The sequence below is a fragment of the Artemia franciscana genome, chromosome 16, assembly GCF_032884065.1.
Source record: "Artemia franciscana chromosome 16, ASM3288406v1, whole genome shotgun sequence".
NCBI classification, from domain to species: Eukaryota; Metazoa; Arthropoda; class Branchiopoda; order Anostraca; family Artemiidae; genus Artemia; species Artemia franciscana.
Genome location: NC_088878.1, coordinates 15,772,623 through 15,796,746, shown reverse-complemented (window position 1 = coordinate 15,796,746; position 24,124 = coordinate 15,772,623). Strand labels below are relative to the sequence as shown.

Sequence of the window (24,124 nt, the reverse complement as noted above, 5' to 3'; positions counted from 1 at the left end):
CTGACAAACAAAAAACTGCCGTCAAGACAAAACTAGTTTCCACCTTGAGGTTCTTGGCACTAACTGCAGCGGTCCCCGTTCACTTTTGATTTATAAAAAGGTAACACAAAATTTCAATGTCCAATCAAATGAGCCACCTTCGAAGTTTATGCGAACACACCTTACATAAAAACCTGATACACCCCCGGAGCATAACTTAAAACACTTGCCCCAAAGCTCTAGAGGGGGAGGGGGGTTATGTCGACCCCGGAGTTTTATTATTTGATGTTTGAACTATTTTAAAAAATGGCTATCTCAGAATTTGTATCGAATGGATTTGGAGAAAAGGATCGTGGAAGGGGGGGGGGGGCTAGTTTCCATCGGATCTCTTTTGTCTCTTAAAAAGTAAACTAGAACCTTGAATTTCCAATCAAATGATTCCTCTTTGATGTTTATACGAGCTTATCTTCTAAAAAAAACATATATGCCCCCAGATGACGCCTGCCCTAGGGGGTTGTGTCGACACCGGAGTTTTATTTATCTGACCTTTGAACTATTTTTAAATAAATGAATATCTCTTAATTTTGATCGTATGGTTTTGTTGAAAAGTGTGTGGGCGGGGGAGAGGCTAGTTGCCCTTCTATATGTTTTGACTCCTAAAAAGTGAACTAGAAGTTTTAATTTCCAATCAAATGAGCCTTCTCTGAAGTTAACTTAAGCTAAGTTAACTATGTTATCTTAAAGTTACCAAAAGTAACTTTCGCCATAATATAATTGTCAAAGATAATTTGGTAATAAATGATAAAATTTATAATTGAACAAGAAAAAAAGAGCGATTATGAGATACAAACTGAGAACATCAAACAAATGGTAGCTTAGGTAGTAACTAACCCTTCCATAAGAACCATGTATGCCCCCGAGACAGGACTTACAACGCCTTCCCTAGGCCCTAAGGGCAGTGTTGACACCAGAGTTTTTATTATCTGACCTTTAAACTATTTTTAACAAAATGGCTATCTCAAAATTTTTATCCGATAGGTTTTTTATAGGATAGGTATTTCCAATCAAATAAGCCCTCTTTGAAGTTAATACGAGCACCCCTTCCATTAGAACCATATGTGCCACCAGGGCATAACTTACAACGCCTGCCCCTGGGCCCCGGGGGGGGGGGGGGGGCTGTGTCGACACAGGAGTTTTTGTTATCTTAACTTTAAATTATTGGTGACAAAATGGCTATCTGAAATTTTGTATCTGATACATTTGGGGAGAAAAGGGCGTTTGAGGGGGGGGGGGGTCTAGCATCCCTCTAATCACTTTGACTCAAAAAGTGAAGTAAAACTTTTAATTTCCAATCAAATGAGCCCTCTCTGAAGTTTACATGAGCCCCCATTCCATAAGAGCCATATATGCCCCTAGGGTATAAATTACAACACCCGCCCCCCGGCCCTGGGGGGTTGTGTCGACACCTGAGTTTTGACACCTGACCTTTGAACTATTTCCAACAAAATGGCTGTCTCAAAATTTTTTAACTGATGCATTTGGGGAAATGCATCTTGATGCGTGGGGGGGGGGGCTAGTTGCCCTCTGGTCACTTTTGACTCTTAAAAAGGGCACTAGAAATTCCAATTTCCAATCGTATGAGTCCCCTCTGAAGTCTATATGACGACTCCTTCCAGATGAGGTGCCTCCGGGAAAAAAATAATAAAAAAACACTGGAGCCGTATGGTCTTTAGCATAGGCAACGCTACAGTAGTGCCTCTGAAACAACATGTTTAAAAAATCAGCAGAAAATGAGCGAAAAAACATCATTATGGTGCTCTAGAAAGTGTGACGTTCCAGATTTTTTCAGCAAATGACAAACACTGCCACTAACTGGCAGATTAAAGAACCCTAGTATTTTTCTATCAAATAAGATTTGAAAAGAAATGTTTATACCATTGAACAGCTAAGAATCTAAGCTATGCATTAATATGTTTATTATTAAAATTCTTTAAGATTAAACACTCCAAATTATTAGCTAATTAACTTACCACAAGGAATATGTTTTTAGAAAGATGAATTAGGCTATGCTATTTTGTTTTATTTATCCCTTTAGTAGCCTATTGACATATCAATAGAATTCTTTTGGTCTTTTGATTCAATAAATGTCATTTTTCTTACTAAATTTTGAAATGTTGCCAAAAGTCACTATTTGTTACAGCAACGACCGGTTGTAGCGCCCTATTGATTGTTGAAATACTCGACTATGTGACGCAGATAAACTGGACGGTAAAATCGTTCGGTTTGGCTTTTTATGTAAAATTAAAAAGTTTCCGCTTGTTTCTTTTCACGATTCAGCGTGACAATAAAAAACAGATATTAAAAACAGATATTTTACGGAATGAAAGAGATCTTAATAGTTGGACAGAAACGAAAAAAAAAATCGTAGAAAATCCTGGGTTTCAGGTATGAATGGACCAAAGATGGAACCAGAGGTGTAAAATTTTTACATTTGATGTCTCTGGTACTTAAAAATTCAAGCCATTCTATCCCGCCAGTTACATTAGACGAATTTTTCAACTGTTTATTGAACTTATAACCCTATTATCTGACGACTTTAAACAAACTTCAGTATGCCTTGATTTACCTTCATGCCAGGGAATCCAGCATATCCCGGTGCACCTTTTGCCCCAGTAGGACCATCTTCGCCCCTAAATCCTTGAATTCCGCGGGAGCCTGGCAAAGCATTGTCTCCAGGTTGACCTTTTCCTCCTTTGGCTCCTTTATCACCAGGTGGTCCAGATAAAATGGGCAGTCCATCGTCACCTCTTCCTCCTTTTACACCTTTAATACCCTAGAAGTATATTGCATGTGTTACAAGCGATTTCATACAAAATACTGAATCTTCAAGCTTTGAAAGGGTAAAACGTTAAGTTATTTCATCAAGGTGGCAGCAGTACCTACAACTTAGTGCAGTAAACAACTGCCCACAGTAATCAAGATTTAAAAAGGGGTTTTAACAGAAATTTTTTAGTGTAAACCAACAAACTCTACTAACTTCTGCGAAGCTTTAACTAATCAATCGCATCCAACAACGTATTTATCTAGTAACGACTAAACATTAACTTGTAGTTAAGATAAGAAAATTTTGAGAATTCTAAAGACTCTGAAACCCCAAAAAATGGTATCAAACTGAAAAGAAGTATACCGTTGAGATACTCACTATCACGAATCTTTGGCTGGCAGTTTACAGTCTTCCAACCTGAACCAAGGATAATTACATTTTTGCATCGTAAGTACTTATGAGTCATACTGTAACCAGAATTCATAAAATCTTGGCTGAGGGTTGTTTTGAACGGGTATAAAATAATCTAGCTCTAGTGCTAAAATGCGAGAGAATGCGAATACTGAGATAGCTGCTCTGAATAGCTGCTCCTTCTGCAGCTGTTAGTCTTATTAAGATTCTAGAAGGTAAATACATCTCAATCAAAGCTTGAGAAGCAAGAAAACCTCAGCTAGAAACCCATCTTGTTGCTTTGCTTCTTCAACTCCTATTTTGTAACAAGAAATAAGAACTTTTCTTAAAAATAAGCTCAAAATACTATTATTTAAACATACAAATAGCTAAGGCAAGCGCAACAAAATAATATTCTTACAATGATATGGTCGATCAATATTTATCTACAATCAAGGTTACAACATGATGTGGGTCAAAATGGCTTCAAACCTATAGTGGACCAAACATTATGCAGGTTTTCAATCCATTTATTAGAATAATAATCCCCGTACCCATCCATCTATAGTATAGCACAACTATTATTAAAATTACTTTCAAAATTTAATCAAAAATATAAAATGCAAGCCAGAATCTTGATTCTCAAGGAGAAAACCAAAAAAAAAAGTTTTGCAAATATGCTTTTATTAACCAATATAAAATAATGTCAATTAAAAATGAGCAGAAATTAATTTAAGAAACTTTTTCAAAAGAAAAATTCAAAGAAAAGTAAAGAGCTAAATAAAAGAAAAGCCAAGACAAACAGAAATGAAGTAAATAATGAGTAAGCTTAAAATAAGCATAAACCGCTATTAGTAAATTAATAAACTAAACAATTAACAGGCAGATACTAAACTATAAAATCAAGTCAAACTTTAAACAAGCAGAAACTACAACAACAAAAAAACGTCATTTGCGCTTTACTGAAAAAAATCTATCTTAAACGTTCATTCTTTTATAACATTAAAAAATCCTAAATTGCTTTGATATCGAAGAATGGATATCAATATGTATTAACTTATGAATTCACTTTCATTATTGTTTTTCAGTAAGCTTTTTTATAATGGTGATTTTCTTTCTTTTTTTTTTTGATTATATGACAAATAAAAACGCAGTTCTAAATAAAGTCGTTTTAAGAATAGCGTAAAGGACGTCCTGGTCTTTAGAAGGCAGCAGCTCTACTCCAGCCAGTATTACTTTCTGTTCGTTTTAAATTTGACTAGAATTTTCGCGATTGTGTCTGTTACTTAATTGTTTTTTTCCTCACTTAAAATACAACCGAGAAAGACAGACTTTTTTTAGATATAGAAAAAAAAAACAATCGTTTCTGGAAAACTATTGTTTATTAAGAAAATCTTAAATGTAGAGCAAAAAAGATTCGATTTATTTGTCTTCCTCATCTGAATCTTTATTCCATTTTTTATTTCGAAATACCATATCCTTTTATGTACTTTGGCGTGGGCTTTGGTTCAAGTTTTAAAAAATGAGAACTTTCTTAATTTCGGGAATAACATAAGATGAATTTCTAAGATCAATCCATTTTACATAGCAAAAGTGTTTTCACATTCCCACCTATCACATTCACCAATGATAAAACATACAATGTCAGACTTCCCTAATTTTGGCAGTAGCAAGAAATTATGTTTTTACTTAGAGCTTCATCAGACAACAAGTTCTTACCAAGCAGCAGGTCCTCATTTAACTCTTCAAAAAGACTTCAAATGTTTCATGCTGTTACTTATATGGATTGTGGTCTGTTTAAACATTACGGGAAAAGTCGAAAACCTTAAGATGCGAAAGAAGTCCTTTATTTTCCCTGAAGTATCATAGAACTTTTAAGCTGGAAGCTTTTGAAAAGAAAAACAAAGACAAGACCAAAAGAGCAATATTCAACAGTAAAAATAAATCAGCACTTATAGCAGTTACAATAACATTCAATAAAAAAAAGCTGGAGCTTTACAGTATAATAATAATATACAATAGTGGAAAAAAAAACAAAACGAAAAGGCCAAAACTTGACGCTACCAGAATACATCAGAGTACTTACATCAGTACCATCTAATCCACGAAGTCCAGCCCGACCTGACAATCCTGGAAGTCCATCATCACCAACTCCTCCCTTTGTCCCATCTATTCCGGGGAATCCTGGCAGTCCTCTTAAGCCTTGAGGACCAGTTAATCCAGGGAAACCAGGGCTACCATCTGATCCACTCATTCCAGAGCTACCCTTTTCACCAGGCTCACCTAAAAGAGTTGCATAAATTAACATTTGCACTAAATACACTATTTTTTTTAATGCTAATAGACCGAAGGTCCGATTAATTCGGTTTAAGTAATTTTTTTTTCTTGTAGATTCCTTTGCACCCTATGAAACAAATTCGAAGTCATATATCATAAACTAAATGTTTTTAAGCCGAGAATATTTGAGGAGCATTAGAGCTAAGAGAAATTATGACGAGCTAAAAGTATTTAAAGGCTGCAAATATAAATTATGACAAAACGGAAAATGTTTTTTGACAATTTATTTCGAGGACCGATCGAAATAATGGCAAAAAACACGCAAACTGGGTTAGATATAACAATGCTGATACTAATTACAGGAATCTTCGCCATTTTTTAATTTCTTCGATAACAAAAAACTCAAAATCTTTGGTCATTCCTTTCCATGACTTTTTGATTGATTTTTGCTCCATAGTACTATAAAAACATCTTTTTTAGTTTTTCGATTCCATTTTTATAAAACATGAAGAATTATGAATTTTTGATTTGCCAATAGGAGGCTAGGTCTCACCATTTTAAATTTAACAAAACATAATAAAATCGAAAAAAAAAACTTTGAATCCCTTAGATCTCAAAATTAATGAATTCTTTAGAACGTTCTTTCACTTAAGTTAATGTTAAAACTCATCGAAACAGAAATAAAAACCCTATTTTGAAGAGAATATTGAACAAGAAGGCAAAATAATACTATTTTGATATGGAGGCAAAACCCCCTAGATTAATGCTTGCTCTGCCTTACAGCTTGAAGTATTTTGGTTTCCTTGGTACAAGATTTGGTGAATTTGGATTCCATGTAGTTGAAGCTGGATAAACGAATTAAAATAAGTATATAACTCGAAGAGACAAAATTACAAACACAAAAAAATTACCAGTATAAGAAGGAAAAAATAGCGACAAAGACCACACTGCCTTTCCATAACAACAAATACAAAGTAGAGACAATAGGGAAAATCTTTTCAAGACAGTGGAGATTAGTTTTGTGGATATTTCGGCCCTATGTCCAAGGGCCGTCTTCAGCACAATACAAGAATAAGAGAGAAACTATATATATATATATATATATATATATATATATATATATATATATATATATATATATATATATATATATATATATATATATATATATATATATATATATATATATATATATATATATATATATATATATATATATATATATATATATATATATATATATATATATATATATATATATATATATATATATATATATATATATATATATATATATATATATATATATATATATATATATATATATATATATATATATATATATATATATATATATATATATATATATATATATATATATATATATAAACTTACATCAAATTGTGAGAATTAAAATTAAATAATTAAAAACACTTTTTAAAACTTTTTTAAAAATAGCCCTAGCATCCTTACTTCAACGAAGTTCAACCAGGACTGGTTGTATTGTGCTGAAGACGGCTCTTGGACATAGGGCCAAAATATCCACAGAACTAATCTCCACTGTCTTGAAAAGATTTTCCCTATTGTCTCTACTTTTGTATTTGTTGTTAGTATAAGAAGGAATTGAAAAATAATTCTCAAATTGATTTGCCAGTAGTAAAAATTGAAAAAGGTGCAAGAAAATGAAATATTACTAAAGATGAAAACACGCAGAATAAAAAATTGAAAAGTTAAAAATGGTGAAGGAAAAGATAATAAATCTTACATTGGATGTTTTTAAACCAAACCCGTACTATAATCGCCCTATTGTCATAACCCTTTGACAGTATTGGTATGTTCAAGGTCTCTTATATCAAATTATGTAATGTGAGCTGTGCAACCTAATGTAAAACACCGAAACTAATTAAATCATAATTTTTAGAATCCTTAAGAGCTTGATAGAGTTTTACTCGCAAGAATGTTTGAGTGTAAATATTTATTCATATCCCGGTCCGTTACTGTGCAATTATCAAACATAACTGAGCCCAAAAGATCCCGATAGTTAAATTTAATTATGTTGTTATAAGCAGCTACAAACTATAGGACTAATATATAAAATATGTATAAATTTATAATATAAATATATAATAATATAAATTTAAATTTATACATATATAAATATGTATAAATTTTAACTATAGGACACTACAAAATGTATGAATTTTATAGAGATAAAAATATGGAGCAATATTTGCTAATCTTGTGTAGACATCAGACCCTCCTAAAAAAAAAAAAAAAAAAAAAAAAAAAAAATTATTCCGCTCTTATGGATTTGATCCACTATTATAACCACACAAACCGAATTTCTACTCTAAATGCAGATAGCTTTTAACTATATAACTTTTATAACTCTAAGAATTGTAAACTATAAGGTCTAATGGATATAAGATTTACCTTCATCTCCATCTTCTCCAGAGTCTCCAGGTGGACCTCTGATGTCTTCGATTAGACTCTCTGCAATTTCAGTGAATGACCCACGTTCACCTTGCTCTCCTTGTCTTCCTATTTCACCGGTCATTCCCCTAGAAATGCAATTAAGGTTGAATACATGGCAACAGTTAATATTTATTTTAATTGACGAGTTTTTTTTTAACCTTTCGAATACCGCATCTGAGACAAATTTATTATCCACCATCTTCGTTATCTTCTTGCTTTATCAATAAATTTATTAGTGTATAATCTATTTTTGATACTTTATTAGTATATAATCTCTCAGGAAACAACATACAAAATGAAACGAAACTAGTCCTGTTGTAAATTAAATAAAAAAAAGAAATTTTTTTACTAAAAGTAAGGAGTGACATTAAAACTTAAAACTAACAAAAATTACTCCGAGCATGAAAGGGGCTGTGCCCTCCTTAACGCCCCGCTCTTTAAGCTAAAGTTTGACTGTTTCTCAATTCTCTTTATAAAATAGTAAATAACTTTAGCACAAAGAGCGGGACGTTAAGGAGGGAACAGCCCCTTTCATGCACGGAGCAATTTCTGTTCGTTTAAAGTCTTAAAGTCGCTTCTTACTTTTAGTTAAAAAACTTGTTTTTTATTTAATTTCTGAACGTTTTTGAATTGATGCATGTTTGATTTTGGCTCTCTGCAAATGAATAATTAAAACGAAATTTGCGTATTATTTTTTTTTTTTTGCTAATCGGCTATCTCTTAGTTTTGATCAGACGATTTTGAGAAAAAAGGGTAGGGGAGGAGGCCTAGTTGCCCTCCAATTTTTCGGTTACTTAAAAAGGCAACTAGAATTTTTAATTTTTAACGAACGTTTCTTATTAGTAAAAATATACGTAACTTACAAATTAACTTACTTAACGAACTTCAATATTTATATATTTTTATTATGTATATGAGGGGGTTTTCCCCCTCGTTAATACCTCGCTCTTTACGCTAAAGCTTTAATTTGGTCCCAATTCTTTAAGATTGACCTGTAGAATAAATGGCTGTAGAATAAATAGTTGAAATTACTAAAAATCTTTTAGCGTAAAGAGCGAGGTATTTAGGAAGACATGAACCCCCCATATGCGTAATGATCTCTGTTCGTTTTAAGTTTTAATGCTGGTCCTTACTTTCAGCGGAAATAACTTTTTCATATTTATTTTTTAATTTATTTTTTTTTTAAATATTACTAGAAAATCCTGCGCCCCCTTGATGGAATTTCTCTTCTCCCATGACAAATCCCTCCAAGGGAAGATCCTCCTACGTAGCCCCCTCCCCTAAATCCCCCCTCAAAACCAAAAAAATCTCCCTGAAAAGGTCTGTACACTTCCCAATAACCATTACTGTATGTAAACGCTGGTCAAAGTTTGTAACTTGCAGCCCCTTCCCCAGAGACTCTGGGGGAGTAAGTCAGCCCCAAAGACATAGTTATTATGTTTTTCGACTGTGCTGAACAAAATGGCTATCTCAAAATTTTGATCGGTTGACTTTGGGAAAAAATGACCGTTGTAGGGGGACTAGGTGCCCTCCATGTTTTTGGTCACTTAAATAGGGCATTAGAACTTTTAATTTCCGTTAGAATGGGCCCTCTCACGACATTCTAGATCACTTGGTCGATATAATCACCCCTGGGAAAAACAAACAAACAAACAAACACGCGCCCGTTATCGGTCTTCTGGGAAAAAATACTAAGTTCCACATTTTTGTTGATAGGAGCTTAAAACTTCTACAGTAGGGCTCTCTGATACGCTGAATGCGATGGTGTGATTCTCTTTAAGATCCTATGACTTTTAGGGGGTGTTTCTCCTTATTTTCCAAAACAAGGCAAATTTTCCCAGGCTCGTAACTTTTGATGAGTAAGACTAAATTTAATGGAACTTATACATTTAAAATCAGCAGAAAAATCCGATTCTTTTGATTTATCTATTAGTATGAAAATTCCGTTTTTTAGAGTTTTGTTTACTAATGAGCTGGGTCGCTCCTTACTACAGTTCGTTACCACGAACTCTTTGATTTAGCTGAACAGTTTCCCTCATTGGCTCAATCAGCTTGATTCAAGGTGACCCCGAGGCAGGGTTTCTATTTCTCTTCTTTTTTTAATCGGGCAAAGGTTACTTAAAACCGGTTCATTTCCAGTAGACTCAAAGAAAGCATTTGTAGGGGAAACGGAAAGCTTTTCTGTACAAGTGAGTCTCCTCTATGTTTTGAAAACGAAATAAACCATTGTCCTCATCGCCTTTGTCACAACGGACAATGACTTCATTGTGTTCTATTTCCGGCATTCACACGATCTCAGGACAAATCACTCTTTATTTTCCTTTGAAAAACTTCTTTTTTTTATATTTTTCAAGAAGTGCTATTTAAGTAATATGAGCTTAAGCAATTTTTCGAAAATCCAAAATAAACATGTTGTGAAATTTTCCTGAGCAACAATTGGAGTATCGACGATTATAGATAGATCGTGAGATCTGATTGAGAAAAATTACTTTTTGTAACTTCAAAGGGAGACAAATACTCTTTTCACTACCTTCTCCTCTCAGGTTAACGGGATGAAACCGTCCTGAAACAGAATCCAAAATGTTAAACTGCAACGCTTTCCATCAAACCCTAAACTTTTTATCAAAATTAGTTTAAATTCTAGTAAATTCTAAGTTTAAATTCTGAATCCACAATTTGAATGCAAGGATAAAAGAGTGGTAATTTAATTCATTTTTTTGTCACAGAAGTTGGACTATTTTCAAATTCTAGCTTGTGAGATTCAAAACCGAACAGCACTTACTTAACACCTTTTGGTCCTATATCACCTTTCGGTCCAGGCCCCTCGGGCTGAAAACCAGGCAAGCCATCTCGACCACGTCTACCAGGTAATCCCATGTCTCCAATATCACCACCATCACCCTGCAGAAAGAAGGTACAATAACATAATTTTCAATGGAGGCCTGCGTAGAACCAGGGGCGAAACTGGAGTTTGGAGGGGGGATAAAAAAATATACTGATAAAATTATCTAGTGTACGAGACCAATGTGGACACATAAGCCAATTTGAGACACCAGTAGACTCCTCCCCCTCATCAGGGGGGAGGTCAATGCCTCCCCCCAGTTGCGCACCTGTGTAGAACCCTAGAAAACAGGTGAGCAAATAGACTTTTAGTCGCTAAAATCTTCAAAGTTTTTTTCAAACATCTTAATTCGTTAAATAAACTACATGAAACATTCCCAAAATGAAATATTGTTCTGTCCCGAGGGACACAAAAAGGACAAATTCCCCCGACCAAGGGCATTGGTTGCAAGGCCAACAAAGATATTTCTCCAACCACCAATGGCAGTATAATCAGTTTTTGCTTTTGCACTTGAAGCTGCGATGCAGATTTCAGGAAGAAATTAAGAGCACAATGTTGAAAAAAAACATTGCTCTTAACAGCTAATTTTAATTTAAGACTTCACTATAAACTAGAGCAGTTGTATTACCACTACAGAGTGGAAAAGTTTAAAAGAGAGCTCGCTGAAAGACTAAGAATTAACTTGGTGCAAAAAAAAGAATAATTCATAGCCAAAGACGTTATTTTCTGAACACTTTCTTATTCATGTGAAGTTTTTCAGTTAAATCAAGCTGATCTGTCCAACTCACCGGTTAACTAAATTATTTCGGGTCGAATAAAGGATAAATATTATTAATGCACCTTCCTTCCTAATGTTTCCTTTAGTTTTTAATTTTTTTCCTTCTGATTAAATTTTCCCTTCTGAACTATTGTCAGAGTCTGCTTCATTGTCTTAAAATCAGTCAGTTCTATAAGGATGTTAGACAGTATTCAATTTACATATGTCATCTGTTAAATCAGGTCAATAGGATAAACCTAAATCTAATGGATCACATTCATATCCACAGAGAATCCAAACCTACCAATATAAATGCTGAGACATTTTCGAAGTAGTTCGAATATAATTTAGATTTTAATTACCGTTCCAGAGTTTCATGGGACTGTTAGTGTCCCCTTCACTTATGGCGAACTTTCCCATCTACTATGTTTCAAATCTTTGATGGTAGCGTTAAAATTCTGCCAAGTTATTCACTAATGTTGCAGAAAAAGATCTACAATGTAACATTTTGATGTGATTAAATTTTAATAGCCATAATGAAGAATGTTTGTGGTTCTCTCGTCTTGTAGCGAACAACGTGTGTAAGACCAAGTTTACAACCCAGCCAAACTCTTAGTTCGGACAATTTATCCATAGATGGTGTTGCTGTTGAAGTGTTCACGGCTGTACTTTGAATTCTGATGTTTCGATAAATGAAAATGGGGCTTGTTGAAAAAATTATTTTTTAAAAGAAAAAAACATTTCCTAAGACAAATACCTTAGATATTATCATAGAAAAATACTTATCTTAAAAAAATTCTGATTAGGGATTTGAGATCATAATTAAAATGTGCATTAAAAACATAATAAAGAACGAAAATAACACGAGCCATATTTAATTGTGTGAAAAAAAATTGTACAGAATTTAACGAGAACGAAAAATGAAAAGAATTTTCTTAAAACCACATATGATATGGAAGATCATATCACGTCTTTTTCAAATCCGAAAAGAAAGATCCATTATAATGACAAATTACTGTCCAAACAATAGGCTACAATAAGAAAGGAGAAATGAAAACGATTTTGATGACAAATGACCTTAAATACTACTTCATAAGAATCGAGTCATCGACCCGAGCAGCATAGTTGGAATCTTCATATCTTCTACGTTTACATAAACATGAAAGAAAAAGAAATCAGAGGTGTTTCTTCCATAATAATGGAAAATAGTTTTTTTTTTTGCTCTCCTCGGTCAGGTCTTGTTCATGAGTCTTCAAAAAAATTAATTAGGAAAAGAACTTACCCGGAAACCCTTCAGACCTTGAAAGCCATCTAATCCTCTAAGTCCCTCACGTCCAGGAAGACCTCCCAAGCCCTCTGGTCCAGGGAAACCTTTGTCTCCAAGAGAGCCTTTCATTCCTACGGACGCAAATCCAACGTAAAGTAAGTCTCCTGCCATGCCCTTTGCACCAGGCTTACCTTCCAAGCCTTAAAAAAGAAATAGGTTAGAGAAGAAATTTATTAACTTTTTTCGAAAGATTCTAAAGGGATAACGAATTGCTTTTTGGCCAGGTAAATTTTAGCTCCTAATTATCGCAGAACGTGTGCCTCAACGTACAAAATAAAAATGGCTTTCATCAGGCAATATTATCTTTCAGCTATTTTATGAAACGACATATGTCACTGAATCTTTTCATCTAACAACACAAACTAAAATTCCAAAATAACTCAGGGGTCTTTAAAAGTAATCATGCCTGGCTCTAAAACCAGTCAAAGTGTGATATATTATCCTATTTTAACTAATTAAACAGATGATTTTTATTTTTGTATAGAATGGATATAACAGTGATAAATTTATTAGAAATAGCATTAGTAAAAAGCTTGATTGGCTAAGTTCTACGTTTAACAAAAAAAAAAGAAAAGAAAAAATATAAAGAAGTTAAAAAAAATGATTATTAGAAAGTGAAAATAGCTCATAGTAACAAAATTAGACATCTAAATAAAAAATGATGGTTAATTGGAGGGGGGAGGGACAGGGGGCAAGAAAGATTAAATAGGACAATATTTTGCTTATAATAAAATAGATAAAAGTTTGATCATGTCCAATGGGTAGAGAAATTGAAACTGAATCAATGGGGAGTTGAACGTAAAGAAAGGAAGAGAGGCTACAGCTTAAAAAGAGACTGATTCTTCGAGAATAAATTTTCGATACCGGGATAAACAGCACATACGTTTCAGACGCGTGTGTGTCCGTTTTCCTATCTTCAAGCCCATCAAATTTAGCTTTCCAGAGAAGGTGTAAGAAAGAGACTTGCCAACTTTAAAAATGATTCTGAAAGACCTCGTTCGGATAGACCTGATCCGAATTTTAATGAGATTTAACAAAGTTTTCATCTATTAACAAAAATTTTCATTTATTTAAATCTGAGTTTTCTTACTTTATATGGGAAAAGATATGAGAAAAATGGAAATTTTTGGATTTAATTTGTTTTACTTACTTGAAACTGCACCCTCTACTTTAGTTTAATAAAAATTAAATTTCAAAATTAGAAAATGACTGTAAATGTTACATTTTTTATTTGAAATTATGTGTCCCTAAAATCTCTGCGCCCGGGGCAAGTACCCCCTCTAATCCCCCCTAAAACCACCTCTGTATGGGCTAGGGTTCGTTCTTTATCTAATTGTGTGACGTTGCAACCATGAATAAAAGATATTTTGCCACAGCAAAGTGGTGTTTCTGCCATTTTGTGCCACAAAACACAATGTTTGCCTAAAGAGGGCTAGAATGCCAGAAAATGCAACTTTTAAGACAGTCAATTGATTTTCAATGGTCCGAATTCGACAAGGATAAATCTCAACCATGGTAAAAAAAAAAAACTTCTTTTGTCCCCCTCACCCCTCCCGTAGAAATTGGGCTTCAATCTATAGAAAGCATAACTTTATTAGGAAAGGACTATTACAACTTTGAAATCAATTGCAAAAACAATAAAATCAAACTAAATATATGATTGAAACGAACTGAATTAGTTTCCTTGGCCCATAAAACATAGGAAAACTTTGCGTTGTACACAATAGCATTGGTTATTCCTGCTGTAGATCATGTTTTAACCCAGGAAATATTCTTCAGATTCCGTAGCGTTATACATAAATGTGTTCAGTCCACATGCTCAAGATTTTACAGGAAAGAGAAAAAGAACTTAAAAAAGGGTCTTTAAATTAGAGTATATTCGGGGGTATTATTCAGACAATTTCTAAGCAAACTTATCATGCGTTTTCAGGGCTGAAATTACAAATAGTTGCTTATTGATAGTTTTTAGAACAAGAAGTGCTAAAAAAACCTTTAACCACAATTGCCAGTCCGCCAAACTTTTAAATATTTTTGAAACTAAGTAAAAATCTTTGCAAAAACATCCAGCAATTGGTGGTGGAAGTTAAAAAGTATTAAGAAAGAAACATCAGGTATATGGTCTAGTGAACTGGGAGAGATATAAGGCTTGAAACCTCTTCAGTAGAGACAAGCCGTTGCGTTATCAAGTCTCTACCGAAACAAGGAGGATTCAGCAAGACGTTGGCAACATGCAAACACATTACTGTCCATTTGTTTGTCCACGTTATAAATATAGAATAGAAGACCAGTCAATCATTCACATCAACTTCATCCATGGAGCGATTATAGCCGGGCTACGATCTTGTTCAATTGATTTCGAGGAAAGTCTTTCGGTTCTTGTCCCAGCATCTTGTAGATTTTTTTTTCTTCTGCCTCTGTATGCAAGCCATATCCCCCATGCGACCAATAAAGGAATATTGCCATGGTACAAATTAAAAGCTCAGAACACCCATAACACTTTCAGCTATATCTTCTACATTAGGCTCCAAACATAAATATAACCAAACGCTGAAACGAAGTAAAGGTAGCAAAAGTGCAATCCATAAGGAATTCAAATATTTCTTTTTTAATACATTAGTCTAGACAGGGCGACATAAGCACTAACATATTATACTGAGTGATGAACGGTTATGCACTTAGATGGAAATACAGATAGAAAGGGTATTTTAGATTGTGTTTACCAGCTTGTTTCTTGAAGGCACTTACCAACTTATTTCTTGCATTGAAATACAAAGCAGAAGCTTTTCTTACTTTCGGAATTTTTCCAGTGCTCTAGCTCCCAACAAAATATCAAACTTTTTCAACTTTTCCAATTCTTTTTTCTTTCTCATTGCTTTTCAATAATTTTTTATTCTCTATGTATTCACATTCTTGAATGGTAGACAGTAGAAAAACAAATATCAAAGATGGCTTAATAATTAAGCAGAACCAAAAGGTAGCCCAAATTTGAAGAAGTTCGATATCTTCAATACTAAGTCCATTTCAGCAGAAAATACTCCCAAGGGTGAACCTAGGGGTAGGTCTCAGGAAGATAAATTTAGACTGAATGCATTAGCGGTTAGTTTTTAGTTCATCTTTAATCTGATTGTCATAATTCTCATGAGTGTTTTTTATATATTAGTGTAACCCTAAACCCTTCTACCCATCTTCAACACTTTTATCAAACTCAGCTTTACAGATTATAAGCAAGCGTTTGGTTCAGCTGATAGAAGAGCTTCAGAGAAGGTCCCATCCTTGTATGGTTTACCAGATAAACACATTAAAGTGATTTGTACTATGTGCCAGAATAAACTTGCCGCGGTTAAGGTAGGAAATCAGGTTAGTATTTGGCATTGTATTAAATCGGGAGTTAACCAGTGTTGCGTTCTATCACTATTTTTATGGTTCATTTACATGGACTTCGTCCTAAGGAGCACAAAAAAAGTAATTAAAGAACCCGAAATAAGTTGGGGAAGGAAAACTCTCGTAGACTTAGATTATGCCTATGCAAATGCATTAGCAAATAGCAAAGAGCAAAATGTGTTTTTGGAAATTTTTATTGTTCATGGCGCAAGAATAAGTTTGAATGTTAACGTTAAGAAGGCCAAGTTACTAAGACTAGGAATAAGTGAAGGTGAAGAGGTGATGCTGGGTAAAGAGAAGGTCAATCAAGTGGACAGCTTCACTTACATAGGTAGCATTATTAGTAAAGACAGTGGGTGCAATAAAGATATTAAAAGTAGAATATAGAAGACCGAGGGTGTTTATTCACAGTTGAAAAAAGCCTGGAAAAATACGAAGATAAATCTACAAACTAATATTAGAATATTAAAAGCTACAGTAATAATAGTTGTCAAGTAAGGTTCCGAAGCGTGGGCACTTGGAAAGACGGAGGAGGATTTGCTAGATGTTTTTCAGAGTAATTGCTTTTGGATTGTTCTGGGTACCGGTTGGACTGACCGTATCTCTAAAAGTAACCTGTACAAAAAATGTGGTTCAATTCCACCTTCTATGGTTATAATGAGAAAAAGGTTGAGATGGCTACGACACTTTCTGTGGATGAAGGATGACAGATTACCAAAGATCGTCCTTGTTGGTCAACCATCTTGGGCCAAACAAAAAGGAGGTTGCCCCCGAATAGGATGGAAGGCTTTGATTAGATTGGAATTGTCTTGCAGTGAGTTGTTAGCAGCAGTAGTAGTGGTATTAGTAGGTCTTTCTAACATCTTTCCCACATTTAGAAAACTTTCTAAAATATGGACCAGACTCTACTCTGCAAATAAATGATTTAAATGGGTTCTTGTATCTATTATATTCATTCAGTTAACGGACTTGAGAAGTATGTTTTCATTTTTCCCAAGGACAATTGTTTCTTTCCTAGCCGTTGAATTAATAGGGAGTCATTAAAGACTCTGATTTGTTTGCCTATCTCGAGAAGATGAGGCAAGTATCGATTCTTTCAGTTTTCACGTAAGCATAAAACAAATCAAAACTTGTAAAATAAACGTCGTAGATTCTTTTTGGAGAAACGGTAAGAAATACTTGTCTGCAATGCAGTTAGACCAGACGCAGGTTCTGGAAGAGCTAGCTTCGAAAAAAAAGGAAAGTGGTCTGTAATGTCGTTTACCAAGACACAACTACGAAGAATCAGCAAAGAAAAAAAAATAATACGAATTAGAGTAGCTGTTGTCTCAGTTACTCTAGAAGATATACAAGTCGTTTCCAGAATACTATAAGAAACATTAGAGCGAGAAATTCTATTGACATAGGCAAATCATCCAAAAGATTCCAATTAAAATCACCCATGACAACCCCGTCACTTAGCTGGTTTTCGACCAACTCCATTGCATCATTTGCCTGATCCTAAAAGGACACTAAATACTAAATAAATAGACTTAAATAGCTTACCAGGTCTGCCGGGAAGCCCATCTAAGCCAGGTAAACCCATAGGACCATCAGGACCAACTCGGCCTTGATCACCTCGGTCTCCAGAAATACCGGGAGACCCTCTAAAACCATAATAGCCATGCAAACCAGGGTTGCCAATATCTCCTTTTCGACCTTTGGGAGCTGAAATAAAACAAAATTGCAAAATTACAGACTGTAACCGATTTTTAAGAAATTTCGTTTTTCTAGGTGATCAAAATTCATCAAAAGTTCAATTCTACTAACAAACGAAGATATAAAAACGCAGAGAAATGTGATAAAACTTAAGATCTCTGCTTAAATTTAATGGCTACATAAAAATAAAAAAAAGAGATCGATATTTCATTGAGCTTCCTAGCTTTGGGTTAGGGGTGGCATAAAGTCTAAATTCGATCTCTATTTGGTATTTTTCGCAAGAATGGAAAAGAAAATGCCGATGTCGTTTGAAATAGCAACTGGAATTACATTTTAATTTGTCAGATTTGAAGAAAAATCATCTGAAGAAATTACATCTCGTATAACACTGTTGAAAATGGAAAAGAAAACAACGAAAATAAAGAGATTCAGAAAATAATGTTTCCCGGTCAACAATATATGGGTGGATAAGACCGATAAGTATATATTAAAACCAAACATACGGCGATGAACACAAATAAGGCACAAATTAGATAAACTTAGATAAGCGATCATCATAAAACACTTAAATGAAACACTACATTTACCCTAATACTAGTACTTAATACTTGAAAATACGGTCATGTATAGCCTACCAGAAAAAAAAGAAAAAAACACAAATATATAAAGTTTAGCAGCAGTCACCATAAAAAGAAAAAAAAAACAAAACTTAAATGAAACACTACATTTACCTAATACTAGTACTTAATATTTGAAAATATGGTCAGGCTTAGTCAACCTGAAAAATAAAAGAAAAAAAAGCACAAATATATGCTTACATCAGTCATCATAAAAAGAACACTTAAATGAAATACAACATTTACTTAATAGTGGAATTTTTTACTGAACAAAATTTCAATATTTTAGCTTCAAATTTCTATCACAGCTGCAAAGGTTCTATACAAAATTTATAAGCCTAGAACTTATAAGCTATAAATTCTATTTGCATAAGATACTGGGGTTTTACATAAAAACATCATTATTCAAAAGACTGCAATGTTCAGTGACAATAACTGTCCAGAATTAAATTACCGGTAAGGTATTTGCTTGTGACTTGAATCCTTTATTTCAAAGATTGTTTGTTCAAAGATAAGTTTAAATTTTAAAAATCTTTTATGGCATACTTAGGAAAATAGTTTAACGGAATATTTACCCCTTTCAATAGTCAGCAGAATAAATAAATATTGATATATAGCTTTTCAAAAACTAAATTATTTTCATAGGAAACAAGTGAGGAAGAATTTCCAGCTTGATACTAAGCCAAGAAAGATCATTCCTAACCTAAATGATACTTTCATAATCTGATCAAGCATAAGGCAATTTCACTGAAAGTTTCACAAGACTAAAGCTTTTTCCCAGATTTCTTTATGTTGCAATACAGTTAGAGTTCCCATTTATATTTAGTAGAGCATGTGGTACATGACCCAGATTAACTATAAAGGATTCTTACCAACAGAAGGACCGTCGAAAGGGTCACCCTTATCACCAGCTTCACCAGGGAGACCAGGTAAACCATCTCTTCCAGAATTGCCAGGAAGCCCAGGACGACCAGCATTGCCAATACCACCAGGAGGTCCGACTGCTTGATCTGCTCTTCCAGGAAAACCTTTAGGGCCGGGAAAACCTGGCTCACCTCTCTGTCCAGTTTGACCTAGACGTCCTGGGAGACCGCTACGACCGATTGGGCCAGGAGGACCAATTGCTATTTCCCCGGAGATTCCTTTATCACCAGGAAGCCCAACTAGACCAGGGTCACCATAGTCACCATTTATGCCACGGGGGCCATATGAACCTAAAATAAAAATAGTGTCAATCGTGTAATGGTTAAATCATAGAATTTCTTAAATATTAAAAGTATAATTTATAATTTCAACATTCATGACATTATATTTTGCTGATCTTCACAGTTATAACGGTTAGAGTTAAAATTATGGTTCGACAGCCACCCTGTGCCAGAAAAAAGTTGGCATTTTTAGAATTAAAAGAACGACAAAATTAAAAAAAAAGTGGGAATTCGGGTTTTTAGCCTCGATCAAAATCCAAACGTTCCTTTAGAGGTCAAAAAGTGGCTCCAGAATTTTTAAAAGAGTTCTTAGTAAATACTTCCGTTGACCTTATGCTCAAATTAACTGCGTAGTGAATGAATTTTCACGAAAGGCCGCCATTTCTTACAGTTACAAGATTATCCGCTGCAGCACTTTTTAACTCCGACATCAGAAAAGAATTACCCTGAGAGGGCACTCAAGAGCTACTATAAAGATCTCTGTAAGATTAGTTTTACAGTTAGACAATTAGACAGCTAAAGGCCGTCTTAGATAATAACTAAATCAATAAAAATATAGGAATAGATTTTTTAAGTCGTTCAAATATTGGTTTTGATATTAGCTAATGTTCATGACGCAATTGACTGAAAAATAGTTTATCATGATGGAGGTAATGCTAGTCCTACGGTGATAAACATCATAAGTCTTCCTTAAAAACATGTAAAATATAATGATGATAGTCTCCCTATCATTCCTGATACTGAAGTTTTGTGAAGGGTTTGATAAATCAATATGACTATTTACTTTTCTTTGAAAACTGTTTTTTTGGAAAATATATTTTTTTTAATTGAAATTAAGCAACACCCAAAACCTTCACCGAATCATAATACAACTTTGCTCAAGAGCGCTTATTAAGATACCAATCTGGGTAAGGAAACAGTAAACAGAAGGCAATATAGACCAGGGAGGGGGGGGGGACAAAGGAGGAAAAAGAATAACAGTAGGCTCATGGGTGTTTCCAGGTATATTAGGCTAAAAAATTTCCGAAATGAAACTTTAATTTTTACCTAAATAGCTTTATTTTTTTTTTGCCTATCCTTTTTACCAGGACTAAATTCAATATGTACATCTTAAAACTTAAAGCTGATGGATGAAATCTGATGTCAGCCTGTATAAAAAAAATCATATTAATTAAAACCAGTAAGTGAGAAAAACTGTCAGCTTGAAAACACCTTGACGATCGTCTAAAATTGAAAAAGTATTTATTTCAATACCTGCTATTATTCTTCAGTGTTCATTTAACTTATTTGTTCTTACTGAAACAAGAGCAAATGGGAAAACATGAACGGTTATTACTATACAGTATATTGTTTTACAGTACATAAATCGTTCAAATATTGGTTTTGAAATTAGCTAATATTCATGACGTAGTCTACTGAGCGTTGGACACCGAAATACAGATAATACCGGTATCATGATGCTTATCATTCCCTTTATTTTAGGAAGATTTTGTCCATACAAGAAAGTCCTAAATGACAGTTTAGCCAGAAAAACAAAGAATAACTATCGGGGTATTCATCTATAATACCCCAATATATCTATATATATATAAATAAGTTGTATGTATGTATTTTTGCATGTTTGAGGGTTTGCATATAATGTCTGAAAAATAAAGAAGAAAAAGAAAACAAAAAAAATAAAAAAAAAATAAAAAGGTAAAAAAACTTAAAAAACTAAAAAGAAAAAATTAAAAAACTAAAAAAGCTAAAAAACTAAAAAAGTTAAAAAACTAAAAAAAGAAAAAAACTAAAATAGAAAAAATTAAAAAAAGAAAAAACTAAAAGAAAATTAAAAAATAAAAAAAGGTAAAAAACTAAAAAGAAAACAAAAGCTAAAAAAACTAAAAAAGCTAAAAAACTAAAAAACAAAAAATCTAAAAAAGAAAAAATTAAAAAAAGAAAAAACTAAAAAACAAAAATTAAAAAAGAAAAAAACAAAAAAAGAAAAACTAAAAAAAATAAAAATAAAATAAAAAAGTAACAAAGTAAAAAAAAACTAAAAAAGAGAAAAAACTAAAAAATAATGAAGAAAAAGAAAACTAGAAAAGAAGGAAAAAAAACTGAAAAGGAGAAAAAATAAAAAAATAAGGAAAAAAAAGAAAACTAAATAAAGAAGAAAAAATAAAAAACTAAAAAAAGGAAAAAAAAAAAAAACGTATATAAAAAAAAGATAAAAACTAAAAAACTTAAAAAATAAAAACTAAAAAAAAGAAGAAAAAACTAAAAAAGAAAACAAATTAATAAAAAGAAGAAACTAAAAAAGAAAAAAACTGAGAAAAAGAAAAAACTAAAAAAGAAAAAAAACAAAAGAAAGGAAGAACTATAAAAAATAAAATATATAAAAAACTAAAAAAAATCAAAAATTTAAAAACTAAAAAACTAAAAAACAAAAAAATTAAAAAAAAGAAAAAACAAAAAAAGAAAAACTAAAAAAAAGAAAAAACTAAAAAAGAAAAAAACTAAAAAAAAGTAAAAAACTAAAAAATAAGGAAGAAAAAGAAAACTAAATAAAGAACAAAAAACTAAAAAAGGAAAAAATAAAAAAATAAAAAGAAAAAAAGAAAAGAAAATAGAAGAAAAAACTAAAAAAGAAAAAAAAATTAATAAAAAGAAGAAACTAAAAAAAGAAAAACTAAAAAAGAAAAAAATTGAGAAAAAGAAAAAACTAAAAAAGAAAAAAACTAAAAGAAAGGAAAAACTATAAACAAACATAAATATATAAAAAACTAAAAAAACATCAAAAATTAAAAAACTAAAAAACTAAAAAGAAAAAAATTAAAAAAAAGAAAAAACAAAAAAGAAAAACTAAAAACAGAAAAAACTAAAAAAGAAAAAAACCTAAAAAAGTAAAAAACTAAAAACTATAAAAGAGAAAAAAACTAAAAAATAAGGAAGAAAAAGAAAACTAAATAAAGAAGAAAAAAAAACAAAAAAGGAAAAAAATAAAAAAACTAAAAAAATCAAAAAATCAAAAATTAAAAAACTAAAAAAAGAAAAAAAAAGAAAACAAAAAAATTAAAAAACTAAAAAAGAAAAACAAAAAAAAACTAAAAAAGAAAAAACTAAAAAAAGAAAAAAGTAGAAAATAAAGAAGAAAAAGGAAACTAAAAAAAGAAGAAAAAACTTAAAAAAACTAAACAAAGGTAATAAACTAAAAAAAAATAAAAAGAAAAAACGGAAAAACTGAAAAAAAAAATAGAATAAAACTAAAAAATAAAAATAAAGAAAAAAAACAAGAAACCAAAAAGAAAGAAAAAACTAAAAAAGAAAAAACTAAAAAGAAAATAAAAACTAAAAAAGAACATAAAAATTAAAAAAGAAAAAACTAAAAAACTAAAGAAAGAAAAAACTAAAAAATAACTAAAAAAGAAAAAAAGTTAAAAAGCAAAAAAACTTAAAAAAAGAAAAACTAAATAAAATAAAAAATAAAAAATAAAAAAACAATTTGCTCCCTCCATCTGTAATTTAGTTTCTCCGAAAATCCTGTCAAAACTAGGATAAGCCTGCATAATTCAAGTATCCACAGAAATGGGTAAGTTTTTATTAGTATATCTTTGCCTTTTTTGTTGCTATATTCCTCATTTTCCAGTTTTAACTGTCATTTTCACTTGATTTGTGAAAATTGGCTCCATACCCCCCCCCCCGCAGAATTACGCCACTGCAGGTGCCTGTTTCTCAATGCAAAAAAAAAACGACGTAATGATGATTAGCAGAATTATTTTGTGACATAAAAATGTCTCGTGACCTGAAGCGAGATTGCTTTTAGAAATACAAATTTTCAGTGTTGATTCTCTAGATTTTATAAGGAGATAAATTATCCTGAAGCTGAATTTATTTTCCTAAAAATATTTTCTACTAATGTCTCTTAGTTACTTAGTCTCTTAGTTAGATTCGCATCAAATTTTACGCAAGCAACAATGACTTCAAATACATTGTAGCAGTAACGTCGAATACGTTTTTACACTGTGGTTAAAAATAGTCCCAAGGTAACATTTTTAGAAAAAAACAATGAAGAACATTAAAATACTACTGTTTCCCAATAGTTTCACTGTATGCTTTCTTATGATTTTCTGCTACTATACTTAGTTAATAGTATACCGAGTTAATACTGAAACGCGATGCCTCGAGACGAAACAAAGTTTTTTTGCTAGAATTTTGATTCTACTTTACCACCTTGTTTAGCATTTGCTTTTCCGAGGATTATTCGTTGTCCTTATAGTCGTTCGCCATCCTTATCTTACTTCGCTAGGTGTTTTTTGGATTATCAAAGTGCTAAGACATTGCATTTTTGATAAAGTGCCTTACTTCTTTGA

At 32.3% G+C, this 24,124-nt stretch overlaps 1 protein-coding gene across 1 annotated transcript in view; it reads right to left on the bottom strand.

Annotated features, from left to right (window-relative positions):
- LOC136037123 (collagen alpha-5(IV) chain-like) overlaps positions 1-24,124 on the bottom strand; it is a 151,832-nt gene that overhangs the window by 65,797 nt on the left and 61,911 nt on the right. Inside the window, exons 9-15 of the mRNA XM_065719608.1 lie at positions 19,440-19,781; positions 17,798-17,959; positions 12,827-13,011; positions 10,728-10,846; positions 7,904-8,031; positions 5,280-5,476; positions 2,606-2,812 (exon numbers count right to left, since the gene is read on the bottom strand). Of these exons, the coding sequence (XP_065575680.1) occupies positions 2,606-2,812; positions 5,280-5,476; positions 7,904-8,031; positions 10,728-10,846; positions 12,827-13,011; positions 17,798-17,959; positions 19,440-19,781 (1,340 nt within the window). The remainder of the gene's footprint in view (positions 1-2,605; positions 2,813-5,279; positions 5,477-7,903; positions 8,032-10,727; positions 10,847-12,826; positions 13,012-17,797; positions 17,960-19,439; positions 19,782-24,124) is intronic.